At 34.0% G+C, this 27,086-nt stretch overlaps 1 protein-coding gene across 2 annotated transcripts in view; it reads left to right on the plus strand.

The window, feature by feature from the left end:
- Nucleotides 1-27,086, plus strand: part of LOC133195454 (ecdysone-induced protein 78C-like) — a 46,171-nt gene that overhangs the window by 14,344 nt on the left and 4,741 nt on the right. For both annotated transcript variants that reach the window (XM_061331293.1, XM_061331292.1), the window contains exons 2-8: nt 2,454-2,778; nt 5,369-5,510; nt 15,652-16,658; nt 21,562-21,670; nt 22,102-22,243; nt 23,673-23,803; nt 24,989-25,081. In XM_061331293.1, the coding sequence (XP_061187277.1) occupies nt 2,476-2,778; nt 5,369-5,510; nt 15,652-16,658; nt 21,562-21,670; nt 22,102-22,243; nt 23,673-23,803; nt 24,989-25,081 (1,927 nt within the window). In that variant the 5' untranslated portion in view covers nt 2,454-2,475. The remainder of the gene's footprint in view (nt 1-2,453; nt 2,779-5,368; nt 5,511-15,651; nt 16,659-21,561; nt 21,671-22,101; nt 22,244-23,672; nt 23,804-24,988; nt 25,082-27,086) is intronic.

Genomic DNA, 27,086 nt, shown 5'->3' on the forward strand with positions numbered 1-27,086 from the left:
CTTTTAAATGCACTCCATTGTTGAGAGGTGTTTTACCTAGAAATCAGGTGTGGTGAATTCAGGTTGTACGCATATTTTTATTCTTCCACAGTGATTTTTTTATTTCTTGATTGTCAAGTTTTATGATCAGAAAGGTGCTTATTCATGGAAGAACACATTTTAATTTACATATTAACACAAATTTAAACAAATTAGGTGTAACTTGTCATGTGCATCAGTTACTTGAGAGGTTATACCAAAAATCTGTGGAACAACAATCACCCAAGCTTTTATTCCAATGTAATGGGAATTTAATAACTGGGATACATTTTACTATAATATTCATAATTTTGTAGAAACCACACACAATGTTACGTAAAGCAAACAGTGGTGACACTAAAGGAAAATATCTAGAGTTTGGTATTGGGAGTGAAAACCATATTGTGATATATTACGTACAATACAGTAAAACTTGCATATAGTGAACACTTTTACAATGAATTGATGCTTATAGCGCAGTGATCTTCATTTCCCATAGCACTGTAGCACTTAATCACATACAGAAGCTGAAATTCTACAAAAATAATTATCTTTTTAAATGGTGTTTATATTTGGGTTAACCTTTGGAAATCCTTGAAGTCTAGGTTAACCTGTAGAAATTCTTGACGTCTTGGTTAACCTGTAGAAATTCTTGACATCTTTGTTAATTGGAAGGAATTGTTCACATACTGGTTAACTTGAAGAAATTCTTAACACTTTGGTAAAATGAAAGGAATTCTTCAGACTTTGCTTAATTGGTAAGAATTCTTCATATCTTGATTAACCTGTAAAAACTATTTACATCTTGGTTATCTGGAAAGAATTCTTGATATCTTGGTTAACAGGAAGGAATTTTTGACATCTTGGTAAACAGGAAAGGAATTCTTGACATCTTGGTTAACACATGAGAATTTTTGATATCTTGGTTAACAGGAAGGAATTTTTGACATCTTGGTTAACAGGAAGGAATTCTTGACATTTTGGTTAAGAGGAGGGAATTCTTGACATCTTTTTACATTTAGGAGTTCTTTGGTTTACCTGTAGAAATTGTTCACCTCTTGGTTAACTGGTTGTAATTCTGTACAGTATCATTCTCTGTCTGTACGTCACATCTTGGCTACTTTGTACGTTGTAGAAATCTTCTTCATATTTTGGTTAACCTGAGGAATTCATCACAATTTGGTTAACTAAGAGGAATTCTTCACGTTTTGGTAAACTGGTAGCAGTTCTGTACATCTTGGTTATTCTGAAGGAATACTTCACGTCTTGGCTGACTCCTAGGAATTTCTCATTCTTGGTTAACCTTTAGGAGTTCTTCACTATTAGTTAACTTCTAGGACTTCTTCTTGCTTAAGATGTAGAAGTTCTTCACATATTGGCTTACCTGTAAGAATTGTCCATAGTTATAGTTTTTCACATCTTGGTTAACCTGTAGAAATTTTGTGTGGGCGAGAACCTTAATAAAAGTCCATGACTTCAATGCTTGCTGTGAGGTATTATGATTGTAATCAAAACACAGGAAATTTGATTGTTAAGTCTGAGGCAGCTTAAGAAGGATGCAGTCATTATCAATAATAAAAATGTAGTGTGAAAGTCAGGTAAAATGTAATTAATTAGCGATTGACCAATCAAACTCAAATATTCACTTTTGGTTTTAAAAAAATGGTTAAGTTCTCCTATATATTTACAGACAAAAATAAAACTCATGTGCACTGTGTAATTATATAATAGTGGTAACGAATTTAAATGAATGTCACTTCTTTAATAGGAAGGTTCAAGTAAACACCTGTTTGACATGTTAATGTACAATGTACTCATTGCTGTTCTTCATTTGTAATATTTTGTTTAAACATATTAAATGAAAGTATAATTTGCAAGTAATTTAGTTGTCTTTTCGTGATATATTTCCAGCTGTTTATGCTTGAAAGTATTTGCCGGTTGTTAGTCTTTGCCTTAAATGAAAGGATCATTTAGCCCTAAAATGTACTTATATGCAAAATATGCTTTCCGTGAAATATTAGATCAGTTCTAAATTGAATCATTTAAAAAAGAAAAGCTTAAATGGTAAATGAAAATTTTGATTTTTCAGTAAACATCCTCTTCATACATTATGATAATAGATGTGTAATACAAGGCTGTAATTGCCAGACTAACATACAAGCATCTTTAAGGATTTATATATAAGATTTAAGAACTTTGTAAATTAATGTTAAAAGCGTCATATTTCGATATAGTTAATCTGAATCAATTCAAATTGCAATCATTTTGAAAAGTGAAGATGAAAACTGGAGAAGATAAATAATGTAGCCGTAAAAAAATCACATTATGACACTTGGCTGACTATTAAGGCCCATAGGCCCTTTATTTATTTCATAACCACGTAACATAAAACAGTTTTATGTAGAGAAAGTCATTTTATGTTTGTGTGTTTATAGGTTGCCTCCCCTTGGACTGGACATGGACGTCCAGTCTTCGGTCGGTCCATCGTCTGCCAGTCCACATGACCTTCAGCACAAGGCCATGAGTTTATCCTTCAGCTCTGGAAATCACGGAGACTCAGGTCCAGGGATAAACATCCCAAGTAGTGTCAACGGAAATCTCACCAATGGAGCTGACCATGGGTCAATGGTTAGCTCAAGTGGTGTGGGGTCCCTTCCAATGTCACTGGTCAAGAATTCGGCGAAAGCTCCCACGTGTAAAGTGTGCGGTGACGAATCGTCGGGGTTTCATTATGGGGTAGACTCTTGTGAGGGATGTAAGGTAAGGAATGCTCATCACTATGTAGTAATTTTACCCACAAGTCTTAGGGAAGTTTGGATATATTGTTATCCACATCTGTCTCTGTCCATCCATCAGGCATGTCATTTGTGTCCCCCTTTTATGTTTTTAGAAAATTTCTACTATTAGACTTCAGCCATAAAATTCAATGAGATTTGAATGACCACTGTTATTTGACGCAATACTTATTTTAACATATACAAAGAATTTATATTTACTAATATTGTAAACATGTTTATATATATTGTACTAAATAGCATGCATGATAAGTGGGAAATGTAGGGGACATGATGACAAAGATTTTTATGTTATTCAGAGGTCAAGGTCAAAACTGTACTCTTCTGCGACACAAACACGTCTATGTATGTCAGTATGCTAATAATAGAGACACCTGGGGCAATTTTCGTAACTTGGGTTGCATAGAAAAATAAAAATAAAGATCTGGTAAAAGAGCACATCAGAGGGCCCTGTGTTACAATTATCCCCTCTATCTTATGATCTTGAATTTTGAAACATTATTTATAATATATTGTTTCATTTTCAGAATCATCCTGCAGAGAAATGAAAGCAATTATTTTACTTTCATGTAAAAAAAAAAGATGTTAAATTTTCTTGAATTTAGATTTTTAATAGAAATAGTTTTGAGAGGGGAGAATCCCTGGGAGCAGTGGGACTTGTTAATTCTGTCTATGGAACAGGACTGATTATTAAGATTTTTTATCTCAGACATTTCACCCAATTAAAAACACTCAGGGAAGGAAAAGACTCAAAGAGACTGAGTGATAGGATTAGGCTATTTAATTGGGCCGTGTTAAAGATGGAGGCTCTGAAGCACTGATGAAAGAACTTTTTTACATGATTAATAATTAATGGAATTGTTTAGATAATCAGTACAGCCTTGTTAGGCATTCTTTAAAGTGGAGCAAAAAAAACATTTTAAACGAATGGGTATTTTAGGATTCTGTGCGTCAGAGAAATTAAGTGAAAACTTAATTTTCGGATGTTATTTGTAGTTTTGTAGCCACTTTCTTTAGGTTGAAGAGCAGTGATCAAAATGAAATCCTTATTTTTTTCCCTCTAGCTCTTCTGTCATCAAGTGCAGAAAAATTAAGAGTGAAATGCACTGATCCGTTGTCAGGATTGTTATCAAATATTTGCTTTTGTAAGTGATTCTAGATAATGATGGCATGAGGGAAATCTTACGGAAATTCTGTGTTCACAATAAGATAGTCTCAATATTCAGTCACAGTTACAGAAGATCTGTACTCAATAAGAATATTTAGTCATAGTTACAGAAGAAATGTGGACTCAGTCTCTAGGCTAGTCTGTTATTGTCCTTCAGAATAATTAGAAGAGAAAAACAAAGCATTCAAAGTGACTTCATTTACAACAGATACATTTATAATACAGTAAAAAAATTTCTAATCCAGAAACCACTTTATTGCCACAGAAAATACACCATTCCTAAGTAGACATTATTCTACATGTTGAAAATATTGAAATGGACAAAAAGTTTACATTGTAATAGGCAAGACTTTGGAATACACAGTATCAGAATTAGTCATGTTCTACTGTACATTCCGAGTATGCCCTGTATTGATTTTTAGGGATGATTTCACCTCAGTTGACTGAATGAAGAATTACATATATACATGTACTAATTCTCTTAGTATATATTCATCTCTGGGGAAAAATAAAAAGAGAAAAAAATAATTAAGCCATTACTTTGTTATGCATCATAAAACCATGTTTCCAGAAACTGTAACATCTGGTCGTACTGAAGGCGTGCTTGACATCAGGTGAAAGACCTCCATCTTACACACCCCCCTATTAACACTACACAGGTGTGTGTGGTACTTACAACTATTTGCTTCACAAAAACCTCTAGGGAGAATCTGCCATGATTGAGATTTGAATACTGTTCTAAAATCAGCTCCTATTATATTGGGGAACAAAAACTGCGAATTACTGTAGTTGTTTGTCCCTTTCAAATGTTCATTGTAGGAAACCATCAGAGCCCAAATAACAGTCACTACATACAAATAAATTTGTATTTCTCTAAATATGAATATAAATAATGACAGCACTAATTAGATGTTTACCTAAACATTTACTAAATTTAAATCACGCCTATACAAGTACTTGTATCTACAGCAGTTGATCTCAACGAGTTTTAGTTTTGTACATGCGCGTGTAATACATTGTATACGTAATTTTCAGAATTTTTTAGGGACTTTTTATTATGGTAATACACTATAATTTTCAGGTTTTTTCCCTCCCTTTTTAACGATTTTTCCGTTGTTGTGATGCACTATAATTTTCAGGGTTTTTTTTCTCCCTTTTTTAGGGATTTTTCTGTTGTCGTAATACACTATAATTTTCAGTTTTTTTTTCTCCCTTTTTAGGGATTTTTCTGTTGTCGTAGTACACTATAATTGTCAGGGTTTTTTCCCTCCCTTTTTTAGGGACTTTTCCATTGTCGTAACACACTATAATTTTTTTTCCTCCCTTTTCTTAGGGATTTTTTCGTTGTCATTATACACTGTTTAATTTTTTTCCCTCACTTTTTTAGGGATTTTTCCGACGTTGTATCACACAGGGAATGACACACAAATGTTCTAATGAGGAGAAATGTGAAATCACGCCCTTCACTCGAAACAGCTGTCAGTACTGTCGTCTCAAAAAGTGCTTCGCTGTCGGAATGTCCCGAGAAGGTAAGGAAAGAAACTTGCAGGTTTTATCTCACGTAATGTCCCGAGAAGGTAAGGAGAGAAGCTTGCAGGTTTTATCTCGTGTAATGTCCTGTGGAGGTATGGAGAGAAGCTTGCTGGATTTATCTATATTTCTTACACAGAACTTCTGTTGTATTGGTCTAAATTCACAGTGAAAATTAGATTTTGATATTGAGACTCCGAAACATACAAATATATAAAATCATGAAAAGTAAGATACCAACACATAGAGCTACATACAGAACTTACACAAGTCATATTAAGGGGTGTACCGAATCAACGTACTACACAAAAATAGCTAAATCAAAAATTCGGTCAACATATGAAATAGTAAGAGGCCAACAAAGATGGCTGTATGTTGATATATAAATATACAGTTACTAAGGGGGCAACAGTTAGTTGTTTTATACTTTCATGTAAATTAGTTGAATCTGATTCGTTGAGAAACATTTGTTAAAAAGCATTATTACCCGCTGAATAATGAAGCCAGGCCCTCCAGCATAGCAACAGTCAACATTGCTTGATGATGAGTGATATTCCAAAAAATATTGACTGCAAAGAATTTATGCACACAAGGTTCACTGTAATATGTATTTGTATAAAACATATACAGTAAAACTTGTCTAATCCGGCGACCAGTGGTTCCAAAATTTTTGGCCGGATAAGACAACATCCGGATTGGAGAAAATTGAACCGTTATAGCAAGTTAAAAATTACATAGATATAAACTATAGGAGTGGTAAATAAATACTTGATCAAATGTGTCATTTTTTACGTTTCACTTGAAAAAATCGTCTATTTCCGTTTGTTTTGAACTCTGTTTGTTCTTCAGAATTTTCATTTCTGTTTAAGTTTTTTATTCAGTGTCGAAATATAATATTTCTTGGTCATTTATCAAATTTGAAAATCGTTAAATGTTTTAAATACACTCAAAAACCTTATCGTAGCTGTAAATATTATTTTGTTAGGAACAGATTCCTAATTAATTTCTTTCTTTTAAAATTAATATGTTTGAATATTTAGACACTGTATACATGTAATGAATATTGAACCAAAATCTTATGTCGTTATGGTCGTTGTAAACTAGCGACACAAAGGGAAGTAATTCGAATTGCACGTCGTGCACGCAAAACGAAAGTAGAAAGGAGGTCATGAATAAGTCTCCAAGTTTTTCTTCAGACATGCCACACGCAACCATAAATATCACTCATCCTCGCCTTACTTGAGCCATTAATGATTTTTTTTATCACGTTTGTTAAAATCTAAACTGTCGATACAGGATAGATCATTAACGGGACAATAATTACCCCACGCGAGACTTCTCTAATGACCAGCGGGCACAGGTAAAAATAAGTGGCCGGATTAGAGGAGATAATTTGTACTAATTATGAGTAGTAAGTTCTTTAAATAGCGGCTGGTTTACAGAATAGACAAGATCCGGACTGCACAACATTTATTAAACATAAATTATAAAGAAAATTCAAGGGACTAAAATATTACGCCGGATTGAACAACATGCCGGAATGTACAACATCCGGATTCAACAAGTTTTACTGTATAATAAATATTGCATGTAGTTGAGTGTAACATTGAAAATTTTCATCCCTCGAAAACCATTGTTTCTTGGGGTGGAAATTTTCAATGTTACACTCAACTACATGTAATGTTTATATAATCATAAATGTCATCTCAGAGAATATGATTACAACTAGTTATTGTAAAGGACAGTTTCATCTCCAGTTGTTTTATCAAATAAGAGATAGCTTAGTATAAAAAAAATGAAAGCAATATTATTCACAGATAGATACAACAAATAGATGGTAGATTTAAATACAGAGGTCAAATATCAACACCGATATATATTAATAACATCAACACTGCTATATATCAACAACAACATCATCACTAATATATATCAACAACAACATCATCACTGACAATGATATATCAACAACATCAACACTCTATATATCAGCAACGACATCATCATTGATGTATATCAACATCAACACTGCTAAATATCAACAAAAAATTAACACTGATATATATCAACAACATCATTACCGCTATATATCAACAACATAATCACTGCTTTATATCAACAACAGGATAATCACTGCTATATATTAACAACAATATCATCACTGCTATATATCAGCAACATCTATACTGCTATATATCAACAACATCAACACCGCTTTATGTCAACAATGATGACAAGATAAGATCATATTTTATAAAAATCTCAGGAAAACCATTGTTGACCGAGGTGAAGCCAAGGTCAACAATGGTTTTCAAGGGATAAAAATTTCATGTTACCTTAAATAGAATGTAAGATATTTGTTATACTGAAAGTATTTAGAATTCATTTTTAAAAAGGAAAACCTCACATGGACCATACATGCAACATTTCAGATTCTGCACAATTAACAGTTTTTATACGTTGCTATGTAATGTTACCTGGAGGGTGTGGTTTATGCACTCAGTAAGGTACAATACTTTTAACAAATTTTTTTAAACCAATCAGATTTTACTATTCATTACAACATGAAAGTGTAACATAGCTAGATATCAAAAACTAATAAACTAGTATTTAAGATAAATATGAACTAAGAAATCTTGATAAAACTGAATATTATCAACTGTACAGCATGCTAATTTAACCATGCTTGTTGAGTTCTTATGAGATAAATGTGTAGGAGAATAAGAAGTAGGCAGACATTGGATTTCTATTGTTGGGGTAGGAAGGAGGTGCATTGTCAGGGTGTTTCCAGCAAAGCATCGAGAGAAACAAACAGTACAGAGAAAAACTTTTGAGAACTATTGACAAAGTTTGAATGCTAAACAAAATAAAAACTTAATGCCTGCCAGAAAATATAAATTTACAACCGTGTGAACAAAAAAATAAAAGCTGAGAAATATTGAACCATCCATTTAGAGAAGATCAGGAATAAATTGCGTTCTTTGTGTTACGGAGAAGAACTTATAATTGAGAGCAAAGAAAAACGGCAAACATAAAACATCAGTAGAGGCCCAGCATTGAATTAATAACTGCTGTGTTAATGTAAGACCAGCTATGTATGATTATTAGTAGACCTTTAACTCTGAGTTAAGTGAAGACTAATTATGAAAAAAAAGCTTGTTGTATAGAGTGTGGTAATGGTTTATAACAGTGATGTTTCGATATAGAGATGGCAGAGAACGATGGAGGAAGCCATTGATGTCAGTCGGGGCTAATAGGTGTCAGGTGGCTTGACGGCCATTAAACTGGTTCCATGGGGCTGAAGGAGTAGGAAACCAGACAATCGGGGATATATCAATCTTTCATGTCGGGAAATTCAGAAAAGCTGGCTACTTGAAGCAATAATTTGTTAACTTGAAAGGTTAAAGAGGTAGATTTATCCTATCATTGGACATCATGGACAAAATTGATGTTTCTGTAAATTTAGAGTACTATACATTTTCGTTCAAAGCAAGAAATATGGTTTTGTGATTCAACATGAAACAAAAGACCATCAGCAGCTACTCAGATTAAAATGTACATGGGGTACTGTTTCTCAACATTATTTTGTATAAGTCAACAGTGACTTGTCTGTAAAACTTTTCTAAAGTAGACAATTCCACAAAATTATGAAAATACTCCAAATTGAAAAATACTTATAAAAAATTGATGCTTTAGGGCTTTATTCTAGAAGTCTTCATATAAACTTGATATGTCCTCCTACAATATGCTGAATTAGGATAATAAGAAATCCATTGAATTTCAACAAACACAAATATTTTGTCCATGGATTAAATCTCAAGGTCTTTCCCTGAGTGATAGCTGGCACGATGACACAGGGGATGACAGCAGGTAAAGCTTGTTGTCCAGGGAGAGAGAGAGATAAGAACAAGAAAGTTGTTTGTGTAGACTGGTCACTCACGGTCAATGAACCAGCGGCCTGGATTTATAAACAGCAGATTACAAAGGTCACCAACAGGAACTTAATGTCCCCATGTTTATATCGGGTCTATACTGGTATGTGGCATATCAACTGGTGTATTTATAGCCAGCATTGCTGATTGATTGATTTATGATTTGTTCAGTTGATTGTAATGTGTGACTTAATTATCATAGGATGTCCCGCAATAGCAAATCAAAGTGATTTTAACTTGAATAATGGAAAATGATATATGATTTTTTTTTTTAAAAGACTGTTGACTTTTTCTTTTTTTAAAAGACTGTTTTGTAAAAGGTTCTTGCTATGAAAGCTTTTGGGTATTAAATAAAGATAAGATTTAGATAAGACTTAATGACACAAATTTTGGGCCCTTCAGGGCATACAAGTAAAGAATAACACACATAAAAAGAAATTCAAAATTAATAGCAGCAACATAGATTATATTGATATATAAATTCTGGTAAAATTAGAAGGGCAATACAGACTTTACTAGATCCAGTTGGTGTTGAACTGTTTCATATAGCCATGGTTTTCTCTACTCATGATATTGGACTCTTGTTCAATATTCCAAACCAACCATATTTTAACCCCCCCCCCCAACACACACACACACACACACAAAAAAGTTTTTTTTTTTTTTTTGCCAAGTTGTGTACATATGGAACTTGATTATTAGAGGGTACGAGAATAAATTGACATTTACATTTTATATTATCAGCTTATTTCTGCCCTGCACAGCTCTGAGGAAAGATTAAATGCATTAGTTGTTCAAGGGAAATTGTAGAAAAGTATTTAAGTACCTTGCAATTTTCTTAAAACAAGTCAGGAACAAACTGTCAGAGGAGTTGTTAATAGACTGTCACTGTTAAAGTGCAATCAGCAATTAAACCTGCAGACCTCAGTTACAGTGCAGAAATTGATTAAATATCTCTCTGTGTGTGTGTGCACCCAAAATCAGATGTCAGGAGTGAACGAGAAAACAGGAGATTATATCTGATGGGAGAAAGAGAGAGACTAAAATATTACCTGGATACTAAAGTTGTAAACTAATTCTCACCTTATATATCAGAGGAATTAATTTTTAATCAATCTAACCCATTTATCATGATAATTATTTTATTTTTTTTTTATAATTAATACCCAACTATTCCAGTGGAAAAATTCTTTTTCTCCTGAGGTTTATAATCCATAACTGTTATATCTTAATGTGAAAATTTTATACCCCCCCCCCCCCCCCCCCTTTCCTATGAATCTGTACCCACTATACTAATAGAAATCCTTTTTTCTCCTGGGAATTTAGAATCCTGTTCCAGTGGAATTTTTTTTTATTCCTCCTGGGAATTTATACCTTAGTTAAAAATACTACAGAATAGATTTTTTTTTTATTTTATGTGAGTACTTAATATTGGAAACTGAATTATTGACCACAGATTGTGAGAACATACATATGAAGTACATGGACTAGTTGTTGATCAGGTGTTTTAAATGTGACCATTTCAATCTCATTTTGTGTGAATGGTGCTTCTCACAAAATTACACTGTAAGAAATTCTTCACATAGTTTTAGGAATCTACAGTATTATTCTCCAGGGGGAACTTACATGTACTCCAAGGGAATTTTTCTCTCATTTTACCAGAAATAAACCATTTTTTCTTTCAAAACTAAATGTCTTCCAACTTCTCAAGTTATCCCAATGGTCATATCTATATCACTTTTTGTCATGCTCTTGAATAAATACAAAAGCATTTCTGATGCAAATGCAACAGCTTTAAGGATAAACATGAGTGATTATCCGATTTCCCAGGGTAATTGAAACCCACACTCAGGCAATTGAAAACAAGAATATGATTACCCCATTGGGCAAGTGGACTTTTATGAAAAGAACAAAGATATTTATGGACCTAAATTTGTCCAGTAAAATTCTGAACAATAAAGAATGGTTTAATAATTTTAGTAGAAAAGTTATCTAAGGTTAAAGATGTCTTCATTTTCTCCTGGTCTATGTAATGTGATGTCAAAAAGTTTGTCATAATTCCCATCTTAAGAAAATCTTTTCTTTTTAAAATAAGCAAAATTAAAAATTGTTTTTCAATGCTTTTTAATAGAGCACAGCTAATGTGATCCAAATTAGTTTACAGGTGCATATTGAGAGAACTGACTTACAAATGTTATCATGGCTGCATGTTTGGATGCATTGGCAGCTGAATTTTAATTAGGATGCCATTTCACTATCTGAGGGTCATTGTGTAACAGCCAAACTGTAACCCTGGTAAAATTTACAACAAACGGTATAAAAATAAATAAGATCTGTTGAAGGTCATTGTGGATATACCTGCCACAAGCCTTATCATCCAGTAGATCAGTGCAGTTTACATTCCTTTATCATGTGTGGGACGAAGTGATTGGGATATTATGTATTGGAGACAGTAATCTGGCCTTGAATGTTGTCTTAAAGAGACCTGTGAGACAGAGTACAATGGTGTTCAAGGTCAAAGGAGAGAGGGAGGGCCCAGTTAATTAGACAGAGGGGAGTCAATGTTTAATTATAGACAGGAATTAAGTTCTCCTGGTGATAGAGTTCATCAGCCATGTTATTGTGTGATGAGATGTCATCAACACCTTGTGTTTATCAGCAAACATTCTATGACTGTTCAAGCATATAAAGTCATTAAGAGGAAAAGGAATTCTTTTCAAAAGTGAAATTGCATTTCTTTTTTTCTTCAATTCGAAAGTTTTCATTCACTGCTTAGTTATGGACTGAGCTTCAGCAATGCTCGTTTGTCCCACAAGGGCAAAATTTCTTTGGATTTATTTATTTTACTTTATTTTATTTTTTTTTTACAAATTTTTTAAAACAATTTAAATGCTTACATTCACTGCTTGATTAGGCCTTATGGACTGAGCTTCAGCAATGCTTGTTTTGCTCTACAAGTTGAAGTCTAAGGCACTGAGATGTTCTTTGTCAGGCCTGTACTTTAGAGAAAGGATGTACTCTCTGTAATAGCAGTAATAAGCATATCCTGTATTTGTGACAGCTCTTAACCAGGCAATTTTAATGGCTGGATTGTTTTTTGTACATGCATTATAGTTGGAAGTTGGAAAAATCCATTATCTATCTAAGATGATGATTCAAGCAGAGAGTAGTTGCATGATTATGCACAGAAATCAGAAATCAATGTCTTATTTCTCTTCTGATGATCCACACCTCGTAATTTTCTAGAGCATGTTCTCATCTATAAATAACCGGTGAATTGTATATAAAGAAATTAAAATGGTTTATGATCCCTGAAATGTACCTCATAGCACATTATCTGTAGGAAATCAGAACTCCTATAAATTGAGTTTTAACCATAAAAGACCATGGTTTGTTGGTGCTTTGATTGACAAGAAAAATTAGAAATTTAAATCCTTTTATTTATTGTCAGGGTTTATGCATAAAGTTAGATAATTATGATAAACACATGCTGTCATTTGAATCTTAAGTGTAACTTGAACTGGAATATATACATAAAAAGCATGCAGATATAAAATCTGTAACGAACTACAGGTAAATGTTGTCACATCTGTCAAGGTGTAAAACCCATCTAGGCTTACAACACATAACTTTATAGATGTTATTTGTTTTCACATAATAATAGGGAATTATAATTCTGAAGTATTTGAGCTTGCTCATTGGGATTTTAGAATTTATTGATGCTTTCCACTAGGACTTTTAGTAAAAGGGGAAAAATCATAAGTTTATGCAAAATTTAAATACCTTACAAAAAGAACACTTTTTTGCTCAGTTATTGACTTCTTATATACATGTATTTCATGTCCTAAATGTAGCATTCAAAGTATTTCAAACGAGAGCATATCCCTAGGTCCTTAGTACTTTATGATTCCTGTAAAATCATAGTGAAATCTCAGAGCTGTAGTTAGTATGGAGCATGACCTCTGACCCCTGACTTTGTTTACCAAGAACAGTAATTAGAACTGCATTCTTGGTTGGATTAAGTAAGGAAAATGACCTCTGACCTCTGATCTGAGAACATTAATTAGAGTCGTTACTACTTATGAACACTTAATAGTTCTGGAGAGAACTGGTAGTGGGATCATAAGATACTACTAACTACTAATTATTTATTAAGTCATTGACTTTAGCTGCTGACTGAAATCGACTTCAAGAACCTCCAGATAAAAATGTTTCCCTGAATGTACTGATAGATTGTTTCTTATTATTACCAATAATCAACTGATACAAAGTCTGAATATCAGCACCTAGAAACAGCAAGGTAATGGCAAAGTATCGTGTTTAGTTGTAGTAAATCTTTCCTGTTCAACAAGGGGGGCTGGGTAAATTAAGATTAAGGTTTGATACTTAATGTAATAATTTCGTTTACTTGGTTAGCAGCTGGCCTTTGAACTTCCCTGATTGACTACGCATTTCATTCAAATGTTTAACTTGCCTTTGGAATATGAAGTAAATTTAAGAGACCCTCTGATTTTACCAAAATGCATAACCTAGAAAAAAACATTCCTTACTAGCTGTAAATAAGAGTGTGACTGACCTGAAACATAACACAGAACAGGTTACTAGAGCTATCTAGACTTCTGGTGGGTTTTTAAAATTTAATCTTAAATTTCTAAGATATCTTGGTGCATAGAGTAATCTGTGTTTTCCCAGTTTCTCTGAATGTCCTCCATATTTTATAACAGAAAACAATATTTCTTTTATCTGCTTTGTAGGTATCTGAAATCATACATAGGCATAATGATTGATATATTTATAGGAATGTAAAATCGTACTGCCCTGGAGCCATCAGAATTCTGTAACGTCGATTAACCGAGAAAAATCAAAATTTACAGATCTTAGGGCAGCTGGAAGTAACAAGTTGGTAAAATGTGAAACTGTTTAAAAAGTCATTATAGTGAGAATAGTTAGCTAGAAGGAGAAGAATATATCTGACATCATGGCTATAAAGATGATGGTTCTCATTATTAGTCATTTTTCTGTGGAGCTTCAAGTTCCCTCTTTGATTGTAGGGCAAAACTGAAATGCTGTGTTGCACGTGATTATAATAAGTGATTTTATAAATTTTTCTACTGTACTTCTATAAATATCTACAGTTATATTAATTTTATATGTGGAAGTGATCTTTAACCACTATGTTTTTGTAAATGTATGCCTTTCCCCATTCATTACTATGTTGCTGAATAATCTGTATATATATTATTTACAAGATATTAACACTGAACCTTCGATAAGTATAATTATTGTCAACATAAATCACGGTCCAATCAAAGAGAAAGCAATGATAAAGGACAATTTGATGTGGGAGACTAGTAGGAGTGAGAGTAACCCAGCTCTATTAATGTTCTACTAGGATTAATGTTACAGCATGATTACCAGTACAATATTATTGCCTCTTTATAATTCTATAGATTCTTTATTTTATGTGAGTACTTAACATCGCTAAAGGGCTCTTAGACATCAAATCGCAAGAACAATAATCCGTGAGTAGATGGTTTATCAAGAAATTTTACTTGGATTTCAGAACCATGAAAATAAAATGAGTAATTTTATTTCGCAAATGGTGCTTCTCATGGAATTACTTGATAATTCATTCCTCGCATATACAGTATTGTCTTTATAAGATTAGAATCTGGAAAAGCCTTCATATCCAAGCTCTAAAGAGGAGCCACTTTCTATTACTACAAAGTTTGACTCTTTATAATTATATATTTCTTTGTATTTATTAAGTCAATGAAATAGATCTTCTGTAAATTTGACCAATCTGTCTGTTAAGTTCTAACTTTGCAAACCTACTGCCACTAGGCCCTTTGAGAAAAATTAAAACAACCAAAATTGAAGTAAATTCCAAGGTTTGAATATTAAAGCAATCAATTTTTCCAAAGCAGGTACAAATTGTGACGAAGATTAGAATCTGCAATAAGATGGTGCCAAGATTTTATCCAAAAAAAGAAATTCAACAAAGTCCATGAAAAAAGATTTAAAAAATAGTTCAAAATTTAAATTGATTTTCATTTTGCAGTTAAGATTATCATTATAGAAGATATCAAATTCTAATCAATTTTTCTTCGCATTATTGAATTACAAATGTTTGAATTTAACAAAATTTTGATTGATAGATTTTATATTTTTGGATAAAGTTACTTTTATATTTTTTTTGCATTTTCAGCCTCAAGACTTGGCAGGAGGCCAAAGAGGTTAAAGGACCCCTCCAGTGATGCACGGGGTCACGGGGGTAACCTCCCCATAGCCCCATACCCCACCTCTCCCCAGGAACTACAGAAGTTACGCATGGCTGAACTTCAGAAAGTCTTACAACAGAATGGCACGTTCAAAGCAGAACTAATGCAGGCTTTTCTGCAGGCAGCTCAGGTCAGCTTTCGCGAACACCAGCGCAACCCAAGCAACAGCCAACAGCAACCTCAGCAGCCGTCACAACGGCAATCTCAGCACCAGCCGCCTCATCAGATGACCTCGCAAATGAGCACGGGGGAGATGAACGGGAATGGCCATGAATCAGGATACTCGAGCTTCAGTAGTCCGGTCAGTAGCAAAAGTCAGTCCCCGATCACCAACGACAACATGGGTGAAAAGTATAACGGTAATCAGCAGATGAGCCTGGGGAGTACTGACATGGTCCTAGAGGAGATCGACAGCCTCACTATGAACATTAAACCCGAGCCCGGGAGTAATTACTCTAACTGTAGTAGTCTGGAGAACAGTGGTGATATCCTCGCTCAGATGGATCTTAAAGTGTTGAACCATTTAAATGAAAAAATGTTCATGGATCCCTCCACGCTTCTGTTTGAGAGTAGCTTCTCACCCCCCGAAGCCACGTGTAAACTTGAGCCAAATAGTCCGAGTGTTAGTGAAGTTATGTCTATGGGTAGAATGAATCCTGACTTGAATTTATCAGAACAAAATAGTCGTGCTGGGAGTTCGAACAGTGGGGGAAAAGATCTTAATCTGGAAATTGATGAAGAGGAGATTGTGGAAACAGACGCAACAAAGTTACTGGAGGAGGTGCGACTTGGTCCTTCGGATGTGAGACGTGCCCTGATTGAGCAGGTCACAGAGAGTGTCGTGGAGGCTCATTTCCAGACGTGCAATCCCACATATCAAAATGTCGCAGAAGCCAACGACAGATTCGCAGAGAAAATGGCCTCTGGTGATATGGTAGGTATCTATCTGGATTTTATTTGTTGTTACATTGCCAGTGTGTTTGTGTAGCATGTCTTGTGGCTGTTGTTAAATCACATGAGTGTTTGTACCATGTCTTCTCTCTTGTACATTGCCTGTGTGATTGTGTACCATGTTTGGTATCGCTTGTTACATTACCTGTGTGTTTGTATCATGTCTGTGTCTACTGGAACCACGTTTGTGTTTCTGGTGTTACATTGTTTATATGTCTGGTGATACCATGACTATTGTTTGTTGTTACATTCCCTGTGTGTTTGTATGATATCTGGATTTGTACCATGTCTTTTGTCTTTTGGCACTATGTCTGTCCGTCTTTGTGTTGTTTGAGATTTCCCACTCTGGTTTGTCACTGTGTAGGGGTGCAATGATACACTAACCTCACGATACGATACATATCACAGTATTCAGTTCACGATACGATACGTATCACGATACATGACAAGGTTAAAAAGTCTTTCAAGTTTGTATCATTTTTTTTTTTTTTAAACTTGACAGAGTTATATAAAATGTTCTTATTTTTCAATAATAATTGAAATAAAATTTTGTTAACTTGAATTGGATTGTTAGGTAGATCTTTGAGTTTTGACAATTTTCTAAACCAATGATGAACATTTACAGGGAACTACGGGGACCTTTCCTAAAAATCTTCCTTTTAAATTGGAATGAAAAAGGAAGACATTCATTCTTTTATTCATTTTATTTACGACGAAAACCAGTTGTCATATTTCTCACGTTAACATGTTTTAGTCAAGAAGACAGTGAATTTTCATCGAAATACACATGTGATGAAATTTCGTGTATTACCAAAGAATACGTTTAGATCTAAAGGGTTTATAATTTGTCTTAACATCTATAACTTATAATCACATTAAGTCCTTCTCCGTGTTAAATCTGAGGTCTGTAAGATGCTGGAGATGAGTTTAACTTCTGTTAATGTGTTACCGGCGACCTCACGTTTTGCGCGGAAGCCATTTTGAAATTGTAGAAAAGGAAACAAAACGGACGATTCGGATAATTCTGGACCGATTGAACCGAACCGCGATATCAGTTTAGCGTATCGTGAATTGAACCGTGGAAAAATATACCGCGATATACCGTCAAACGGTTTATCGTTGCACCCTTATCACTTTGTATTCAGTGAGTCTTGCTGTGAAATGCAGCATCAGTTACTGACAGAGTTTTCTGATGGATGTTTAACACTCCAATGTCAAAAGTGACACAAGGCGAAGGTTATTCTTTGGAATTGTTAGGATATGGCTACTGAAGCATGACAGCTTCATCTAAGTGATACATCCTTAATACCTTGCTGTGACATGTAGAACATGTAGATCCTGTAATGGAGGAGGAGAACTGAGGGTGACGTGCCCCACAAAGATGAACTGGTCTGATACAGTGTACACAAATAACTTGAAGGCTGTGTCCAGTGTAGAAGGAGCAGTTTTATCTGTTTCTGTTTCACTTGAAGGTTTTTTGTATTGTTGGGAAATGGGTGGATAAAAGAAGTGCTGACAAGTTATTCAAGGATAAATAATTATGATCTGGAGTTTTTAGCTCACCCGAGCCATTAATATAGTCATTCAGAGTTAATTGGACCTGTTGTGTGGCCTGTTGGGGAAAGTTTTCATGTTGACCTAGAATCATCAATTGTTTAATTATTTAGTAGATCACCTCTTTTTTTTTATATCAGTGAAGACATTTTACATATATTCACCATTCCAGAACACCCTCCATGCTTGTTGATATCAAATGGAATTGGACACAAAAGGGTCTTGCTGTTGTTTTGGAATTCTAAGATGGCCAATGACTTAAATTATATGACTAGTTGTAGTTCTTAACCATATAGCAGGAAATTTTTAGCTGCCATGTAATTTTGGAATGATTAACATATGCAACTTCAAAGTCTAATTTATTTTTAATTTCAGACTATATGATAATACAATAATGAACACTTTGGGTGATAATATGGTTTGATTTTCACCAGAAAAATAACAGTATAATTGTCTTCAGCTTTGCCTCAGTCAATATTGATATTTTCTGGTGAATATCCAACCATATCTAAAACCTAAAGAGTCCATAATTTTATGATATAAAATGAATACCATAAAACTCTCTTTCTTTCAGAATGCACTATTGTACCCTCCCCCCTTCCCCCCAATCTGAGGACTACTCTGTAAAGTCGGAGCTACTCCCTGGGACTACTCCCTCATTAATATTCATTAATATTTTTAACCAATCAAAATGCTTGGTGGGTGGGGCCTTCAAAGAATCTACAGTCTTGTATAACACAGTTGATCTGTATACATGATAAAAATAGAGGTGTTGTGTGAGAATTCTTTTTTTATTCAGGTGAGCTTTTTGACCTATGTGGCCTCTGGTTCTTTCATGTTTTCATTTCTTTCTTTTTTCTATTCAGGATTGCATTTTTCAGAAATCATAAAAAAGTCATAAAAAGATATTTCTGTGATTAATGGTTGATTTTTTCCAATTAGAGCAAAAAATCATCTGGTGTCCGCAATCAATAAAATGCTTTCTTTGTTTGTTAGTACTGGGATTTAATGTTGCAGCTGTTTCAGAAAAAAATACATAACCCGCTTTCACATATATATAAGCTTGTTAACGTAAACTTTTTCTGCAATCCAATGGTTGGAACTGTAAATTCTCATACTAACAAACAAAGAAGACATTTTATTGTTTCTATTTATGTCTGTATAAATAATCATATAAAATAGGTTTAAGTACGTTATTGATAATTATGTACATAAATTTTGTATGTTTCATTGATTGAAAAGCACACTTCATAAGAAAACTATACATATGGCTTGAAAAAACAGCGTTAACTGATAGATGAAAGAAGTGGTATAAGAAATAAAGAAGAACATGCATCTATAGTGATTTGATAGAAGCACGGATGTGTATTAGGATTTGACTCTATTGTGTATGATCATGATGATTGCAAATGATCTCAAGGTTTTGACAAATTTTTTAGGATTTTCTTTTGTTTTTTGATCGTAAATTTATCAGCCAACCTGACATCAACGTCAGAATCAAACTGTTAATTTAGCCTTATGGAATAAAGGCGGCAGCATTCTTCATGGCGATTTTTTGTTAAGGAAACAAGTGATGTTTCGATATTTTTGATTTTCCCATGCTTTTCAACATTAAGAATTCCTTGTAAAATCGGCACATTATGGTAATTAGTTTTAAATTGGTGCATTGATACATGCCAATGAATTATTAATTTGGTTGACATTTCACCTCGATTGTTATTAGTCACAAGTAATCTCTTTAAATAGTTGTTTATACTTTTCAGTCAGCAACTGTTGGATAACAAGTCATTTTTCGTCAAATATCATGAGACTTCCAGTATTTTGCTTATTTCACATGAGCTATTAGTCTAGTATTTTCTTTCCTTGTGTAATCTTTACTAAGATTTTGTTAGCAATTGTAATGTAACCTTGAAATTCGAGGAAAAGAAAATGATTCTCATTTGATTAAAGAGTGAAGTCAGTGAAAAATCTATCTGGTCAATATTACCCTTTTTCAACTAATACTGGAACTAAGGCTAACTTTTCAGAAGAGAACAGACAAGCTGTCGACTATTTCAGTAGCAGCCATCCAAGTTGATGTTTCTAAACATGTCCAAATGTATCCCTGTATTGTAAAATACTGCTATATTTTGTGTATTTATAATGGGTTATTTGTGTGTCCAAGTGCAAAACACTGGAATTCCATTCCTCAGGCATGTTTTATTTATAAATATGCATTGTCTGCAGCAGGTTTTACAAACTGTGAACCTATTTACGTGAAGACCAATATCATGACGTTGAATGATTTTCAGGGGTAAACTGTGTTCAAGAAAAGATCAGAATCTGAAAATGCAGGAACAAAGTACCATTTTTAGGTCAAGGCCATGGAGATTTTTAGTATGCACTAGAATTTCTTTTGTAACACACACTTACAAAATCATGGAAAACAATAGACCATTGACCTCTTGTTTCATTCAAAACAAACAAAAAAGGTTGCATGTATTGAAAAAAATTTTGACTGGTACTTGTAGGAAATTATTTCTTTTCTCTTAATCCTTGTACAGATGTCAAGAAATGAGTGCTGCAAGTGCACGGCAGATAAGTGAGTGGTTGATTGATTTCTGTGTTAAAACAGGGTGTTAAAATGAGAACCTGGAGTTATTTACGTAATCAGTAGGTGTAATTACAGGTGCTCCTTCTTACCTTACATGTCAGTGACAGGGAATACATGTGCTGAATTAATAATAAACAGGTAGATCATAGGTGATAGTTGTCACCTTGTATGTTGATGGTGGAAAGATTAATTAATACACAGGCCGAATGACTAATTATTGGATTGCAGAGCAGAACCAGGGGCTGACAAAGAGATTTTTCAAGTGCTTGCCCATGGACAAATACATGGTCAAAATTCACTTGCCCTACCTGAATTTTTACTTGCCCCACCATGAACAATGAACAGTAGAAAGACAAAAATTATCACTACAAGTGCCCATTTTCACTTAAAACTAAGACTTTTTTTCTCTTGAAAAAAATCACTTGCCCTCAGGCAAGTGGTTAATAAAAATTCACTTGCCCATCTCCAAAATTCACTAGTCCCAGGCATTGGGCAATGGGATTTGTCAGCCCCTGCAGAACTGTGGTCTTTAGATTGAACATGTTATATTTGGAAATCTATTGCCTTTTGTCCAAAATTTTATTTTATAGACTGGATTTTTTTTGGTAATGGATTCCCATTTATATATAGAGATTGATTGACAAGTTTGATCAGAGTAACCGTATTCTGAATCCCCAGGTGAGATTTCTCTTTAGAGATTAATTGACATTTTTGAAGTTTTTGATTTTTTTTTTTTCAGCCTGACTTCAGCAAACTGGTTATCAACCCTAACTCAATCTGGCAGCAGTTTGTCTCCCAGATGGTGCCCGAGATCACACTGGTCGTCAAATTCTGTAAAAAGATACCAGGTAAATAGGTTTTATTGGTGTAGGGGGTAAATGTTTGTATTGATAATTATAAGGGAAAAGAACTTTACCTAATGAAGGGTGTTCCTATAAAGTTGAAGTATAGTAATTAAGACACACTTATATCATAGTGACAGGGACAAGCAACTTTGATTTGCTATAAAAGTAATAATTATCCGAAAAGTTCTAAATGTGCTTTAAAATTACAAGGAATGAAAATCACTTAGAATGAATGCATCTTAAGGGTGTTTGCAGTACTTAACCATGTTTTACTTTATATAAGAGTATGAGATGAGGGCCTATATTGTGTGACTTTGATTTCTCATTTGTTATTGATTTGTTTCACTGATACATTTGAGTGAAAGAAAACAAAGCTGTTTGAGTACTTTCAGACCTTTGATTGTGAGCTCACTTGTTCAGTTATCTCTTTGCAGGTTTTGGGGAGATTGACCAGGATGACCAGATTAATCTAATTAAGCAGGGGTCATTTGAGGTCATGCTGTGTCGATTCTGTAACCTTGTGGACTACAAGAAGGGCACAATGTTTGATCCCGAAATGAAAATCAAGTGTCCAAGGTAAATACAACTTAAAGTACAGAGTAAATTCAACCCATACTGTGCACAATCCACAGTGAGTACTTTTCATCACATTTCACCATTGGAATTGGAGTTCACATTTGCTATCCAGCTGATTCAGTCCAATAAAAAAAATTACCCCCCTCCCCTTTCCAAATGCTACACAACTGAAAGCTTTAACTAAATCAGATAAAGTTGATTTTATATAAGTTAACCAGACTAAAAGATTGAGAGGTCATCGTGTGACATTTTAAAGTCTTATTTCACTTGTACGATTCTGATGATGCCATTATGAAGATGAACTGAAAATCTACAGCATGATCTGAATATAAAGAAGTGTTTGGACTGAATTAGCTGGATAGCTCTGCAGTGTATCAGTGTACATCAAGGCTTAAGGGTGGCTGATGAAAATCAAGGTCTTGTTGTTCACTGCAAAATCCATAACATCTTCCTGACTAGCAGATACAAATCAGAGATTGTTAAAAATGTAACCACAACTCAAAATCAATCATAGGATATTCTCTTTATTGGTCTTTTTATGTATTGTTCTGATGGCAAAAGCAGGTTTTTTGTTAGATTGTGTGACGGAGAATTGTTCAATAAATAGCAGAAAACACTCAAAATCCTTGAATTCTCTTTGCCTGTAGGGACAATATTGTTGTATTGTAGCCATTCTGTCTGTACCATCTCACAACACTAGACAGGAACAAACCAGACTCAGAACTTCTCTTAATAAGTCATTTCAGAACTTCAAGGGCATTGACTCAAGTTTAGCTACAAGCCACTAGGGTAAAAAGCAAAACCTGACCTATAATTATGGCTATACTTCAATTTTCATTCAAATTTTCTCCAGTTTTATACTCATCAGTTTTTGCTGAATTTGAATATTAAGCATGTGTTAAGTTTATGTGCATTATATAGATTCCAGCCTTTTTTGATGAAGGTATATCAATATATGTTGCTTAAAATTTATTCTGATAACTAAAACCATGACTAGATTAGAATATGTTGTTTTTAAAGGATAAGACTTGATGTTAACATTAAAGTTGAGGCAGAATGATATGTATCATCTTTGAGCTGCCTGCATATGATGTACAATGTTATCAATCCATTAAGAAAGTATTATAGGTAAAAAAAAAAGAATTGATGTAATCCAACTATCAATTGTGAGCAGTTTCTCATGCAAAAGCCTATGGAAAACCTGTTTGTGGCTATAAATAGTTGGGATTCTTTTTCTTATGAACTTGTGTTTATGTGATATGCGACACAAATTCGGGAAAAGTTGAAGTATGGGTCAGTTGCAAACTTAGATATATTTTTTTGTACACTTAGTCTAATACAAGTCTGTTTATGTTAGTAAAATCTATTGTGGGTTTCCTCTGATTTCAATGAAACTGTTTTCTGAATGATCCAATACTGTATTTTACAGGGAAATGGTGAAGATGCTGCCTATGGGAGAATTCATGGATGAGTTCTTCAACGTAGCGGAAATGTTTAATCCTCTGAAGCTGACAGACGGGGAAATTGGGCTCTTTACCTCCACACTCATTATCTGTCCAGGTTTGTATATCAGGTCAAGATCAAAGATGGGGAATGTAGGGCTTCTGATCTCCACACCCATTATCTGTCCAGGTTTGTATATCTATCAGGTCAAGGTCAAAGATGGGGAAAGTAGGGCTACTGACCTCAACACTCATTATCTGTCCATGTTTGTATATCTATCAGGTCAAGGTCAAAGATGGGGAAAATACGACTACTGACCTCCACACTCCTTATCTGTCCAGGTTTGTATATCTATCAGGTCAAGATCAAAGATGGGGAAAGAAGGGCTACTGACCTCCACACTCATTATCTGTCCAGTTTTGTATTTCTATCAGGTCAAGATCAAAGATGGGGAAAGTAAGGCTACTGACCTCCACACTCCTTATCTGTCCAGGTTTGTATATCTATCAGGTCAAGGTCATAGATGGAGAAAGGAGGGCTACTGACCTCCACACTCATTATTGTCCAGGTTTGTATATCTATCAGGTCAAGGTCAAAGATGGGGAAAGTAGGGCTACTGACCTCCACACTCATCATCTGTCCAGGTTTGTATATCTATCAGGTTAAGGTCAAAGATGGGGAAAGTAGGACTACTGACCTCCACACTCATTATCTGTCCAGGTTTGTATATCTATCAGGTCAAGGTCAAAGATGGGGAAAGTAGGACTACTGACCTCCACACTCATCTGTCCAGGTTTGTATATCTATCAGGTCAAGGTCAAAGATGGAGAAAGGAGGGCTACTGACCTCCACACTCCTTATCTGTCCAGGTTTGTATATCAACAGGTCAAGTTCAAAGATGGGGAAAGTAGGCTACTGACCTCCACACTCATTATCTGTCCAGGTTTTTATATCTATGAGGTCAAGATCAAAGGAATGAGAGATCATTGTAACCAAGCACATTATACCTTGACAATCTACTGAAAGTATGCTTTATTGTCACTATTTGGATACTTTGAAGTATTATATTTGAGTGTACATGAAAATTTTAATGATCAAGGACATTGTAAGTCAGTGTCATGAGTCTAATTTATAAGGTTCAGAAGAAAAATAAATGATTCAGAAATATACAATACTTACCATAGTAAAATTGATAGAAACTAAACTCAGATTCCTTTTTTGTGATATAAAATATTTACCTGTTCTGATTCAATCAGTAGCTTAGTAGTTTTACTGTCAGTTTTTGTTTTGATTTTTTTACAGAGAGGAAGGGCATTAAGAATGTGCGAGCTGTTAAGAAGCTCCAGTCACTGTTATTCCAGTGTCTATATGCCCTCATCAAGAAAAATCACTTTGGTAGGTAGCTCATCTGTCTGTAAACTTGTCTTATCTGTATGTCTACTCGTCAACGTTTCCATTGTGCAATGCAAAACAAAAAACATTTTTAAAAAAAAAAATTGTAAAATGGTTCATGAAACTCAAGGATATCCATGGAGTGTGTAGATTTTTGCTGTTATTCACTGGAAAAAAATGCATGTTGGGAATATTCAAACTTATTAACTCTTAAGTCTTCAGAGTTGTACAGTTAGGAATTCTCCATTTTTGCACTCGGAGATGTGTATGTTACCTATTCAGATTTCCCCAAAGTTTTTTTTATTTCCAAGCCAGCAAGATACTATATTTTTCATAAATAATGTTTAAGCAGAGCGTCTTGTTCAATTATTAAGACCAGAACCAGTTCCATATCCTGACTGTTTCTATACCATACACATGGTACTTGTATTGATTTAGGTTCATTAACACATTTGATGTAAAGTAGAACCATAAAATCAATATCTCCCCAGTATTGCCTTATAAGGTAACAAAACACCAAAATGGATATCTTGGATACTAAAAAGATTGAAGTGACAGTCAAAAATAATTCGACCACAAAAAAAATTCTCTTGCAAATTTTGTGCGAAATTTACACCCAGAGAAGGTCAACACAGGTGTAAATATATACCTTTCCTAGAAACTGATCATCAATAAGAGATGAAGAGATTTTGTTACTGTCATTTCTTGTTTGATAAATTCTGACTGTTTCCTCTCCTTTAGATTTGCATCTTGGGGATGTTTTTATTTATCCTTCTTTTTTTTATATAAGTTTTTATGGTTCAGTTAAGACTAAATTTTATTTTTTTTCTTTATGCTTTATTTATGGCGTAAAATATTGCAGGCTGATAGATAACATCTATTAGCGGAAATTGCCTTTTCATGTAAATCGGTGGTTTCTGAATTAAAGCTGATTTTGTCAGTATTTATTATACTTTTATTGATACCTTCTTTGTGAAGTATAGAATGCATTTAACTATACGCATGGTTGTTCAAGAAATAAACTGAGAATGTGGTCTGAACATCTGCTTCTAAGATCAAAGCATCCAGAGAACTGAATAAAATGAGTATTTCTTTTGCATTCTATGTAAAAAAAAAAATACCCGATAACACAAGGTCAATTTATTCAAAAAATATTACAACTCTAAAAAACCAGAAGTCTCTGATGAGACTGTAGCTCTACTGGTTGTACTTATAAAGGAAGATAAAAGTAGCACTTGGACTTTGCAACAGCAATAAATAGAATAATGATCCTTGGTTTAGTCTGTTTTGCGGCAAGATTTATTGCAATCAGAATAAAACTGTAGGAGGAGTAGCCTTTTAAAATGATTTTACAGAAATTTCGATTTAAGTAACCATGGCAACATCATTCAACAAAATCAAAAAGCAATAATGACAATTATGTATCTTTGTGTAGTCTACTTGTATGCAAAGTTATACTGAAATCAGACAAAACATGTAGGAGGAGTAGCATTTTGAAAGTATATCAAGAAAATTTCTGTTTTTTAGTAACCATGGCAACATCCTACATTGAAATCAAAAACAGATATATAGAATTATGTTTCTTTGTGTAGTTTACTTGTGTGCCAAGTTATAATGAAATCTGATCAAAACTGTAGGAGGAGTAGTGTTTTGAAACTTTTTCACAGAAATTTCTATTTTTAGTAACCATGGCAACACCATTTATTGAAATCAAAAACTGATATACAGAATTATGTATCTTAGTGTAGTCTACTTGTGTGCCAAGTTATATTGAAATCAGACCAAAACTGTAGGAGGAGTAGCGTTTTGAAAAATTGTTTACAGACGGACGGACAGATAGACAGACGGACAGACAGATGGACGGACGACGGACACCTTACTATCGCATAAGCTCTTCTGGTCTCTGACCAGTAGAGCTAACAAGACTGATTAATTAGCATTAAAGACTTAATATTGATATCATTACTTTAAGCTACTTCAAATCAGCCATCCTTGAACTTCCCTTGTT

Source organism: Saccostrea echinata, unplaced genomic scaffold (genome assembly GCF_033153115.1).
Source record: "Saccostrea echinata isolate AGI-Se365-2 ecotype Australia unplaced genomic scaffold, CSIRO_AGI_Sech_v1 ptg000029l, whole genome shotgun sequence".
Classification (NCBI taxonomy): Eukaryota; Metazoa; Mollusca; class Bivalvia; order Ostreida; family Ostreidae; genus Saccostrea; species Saccostrea echinata.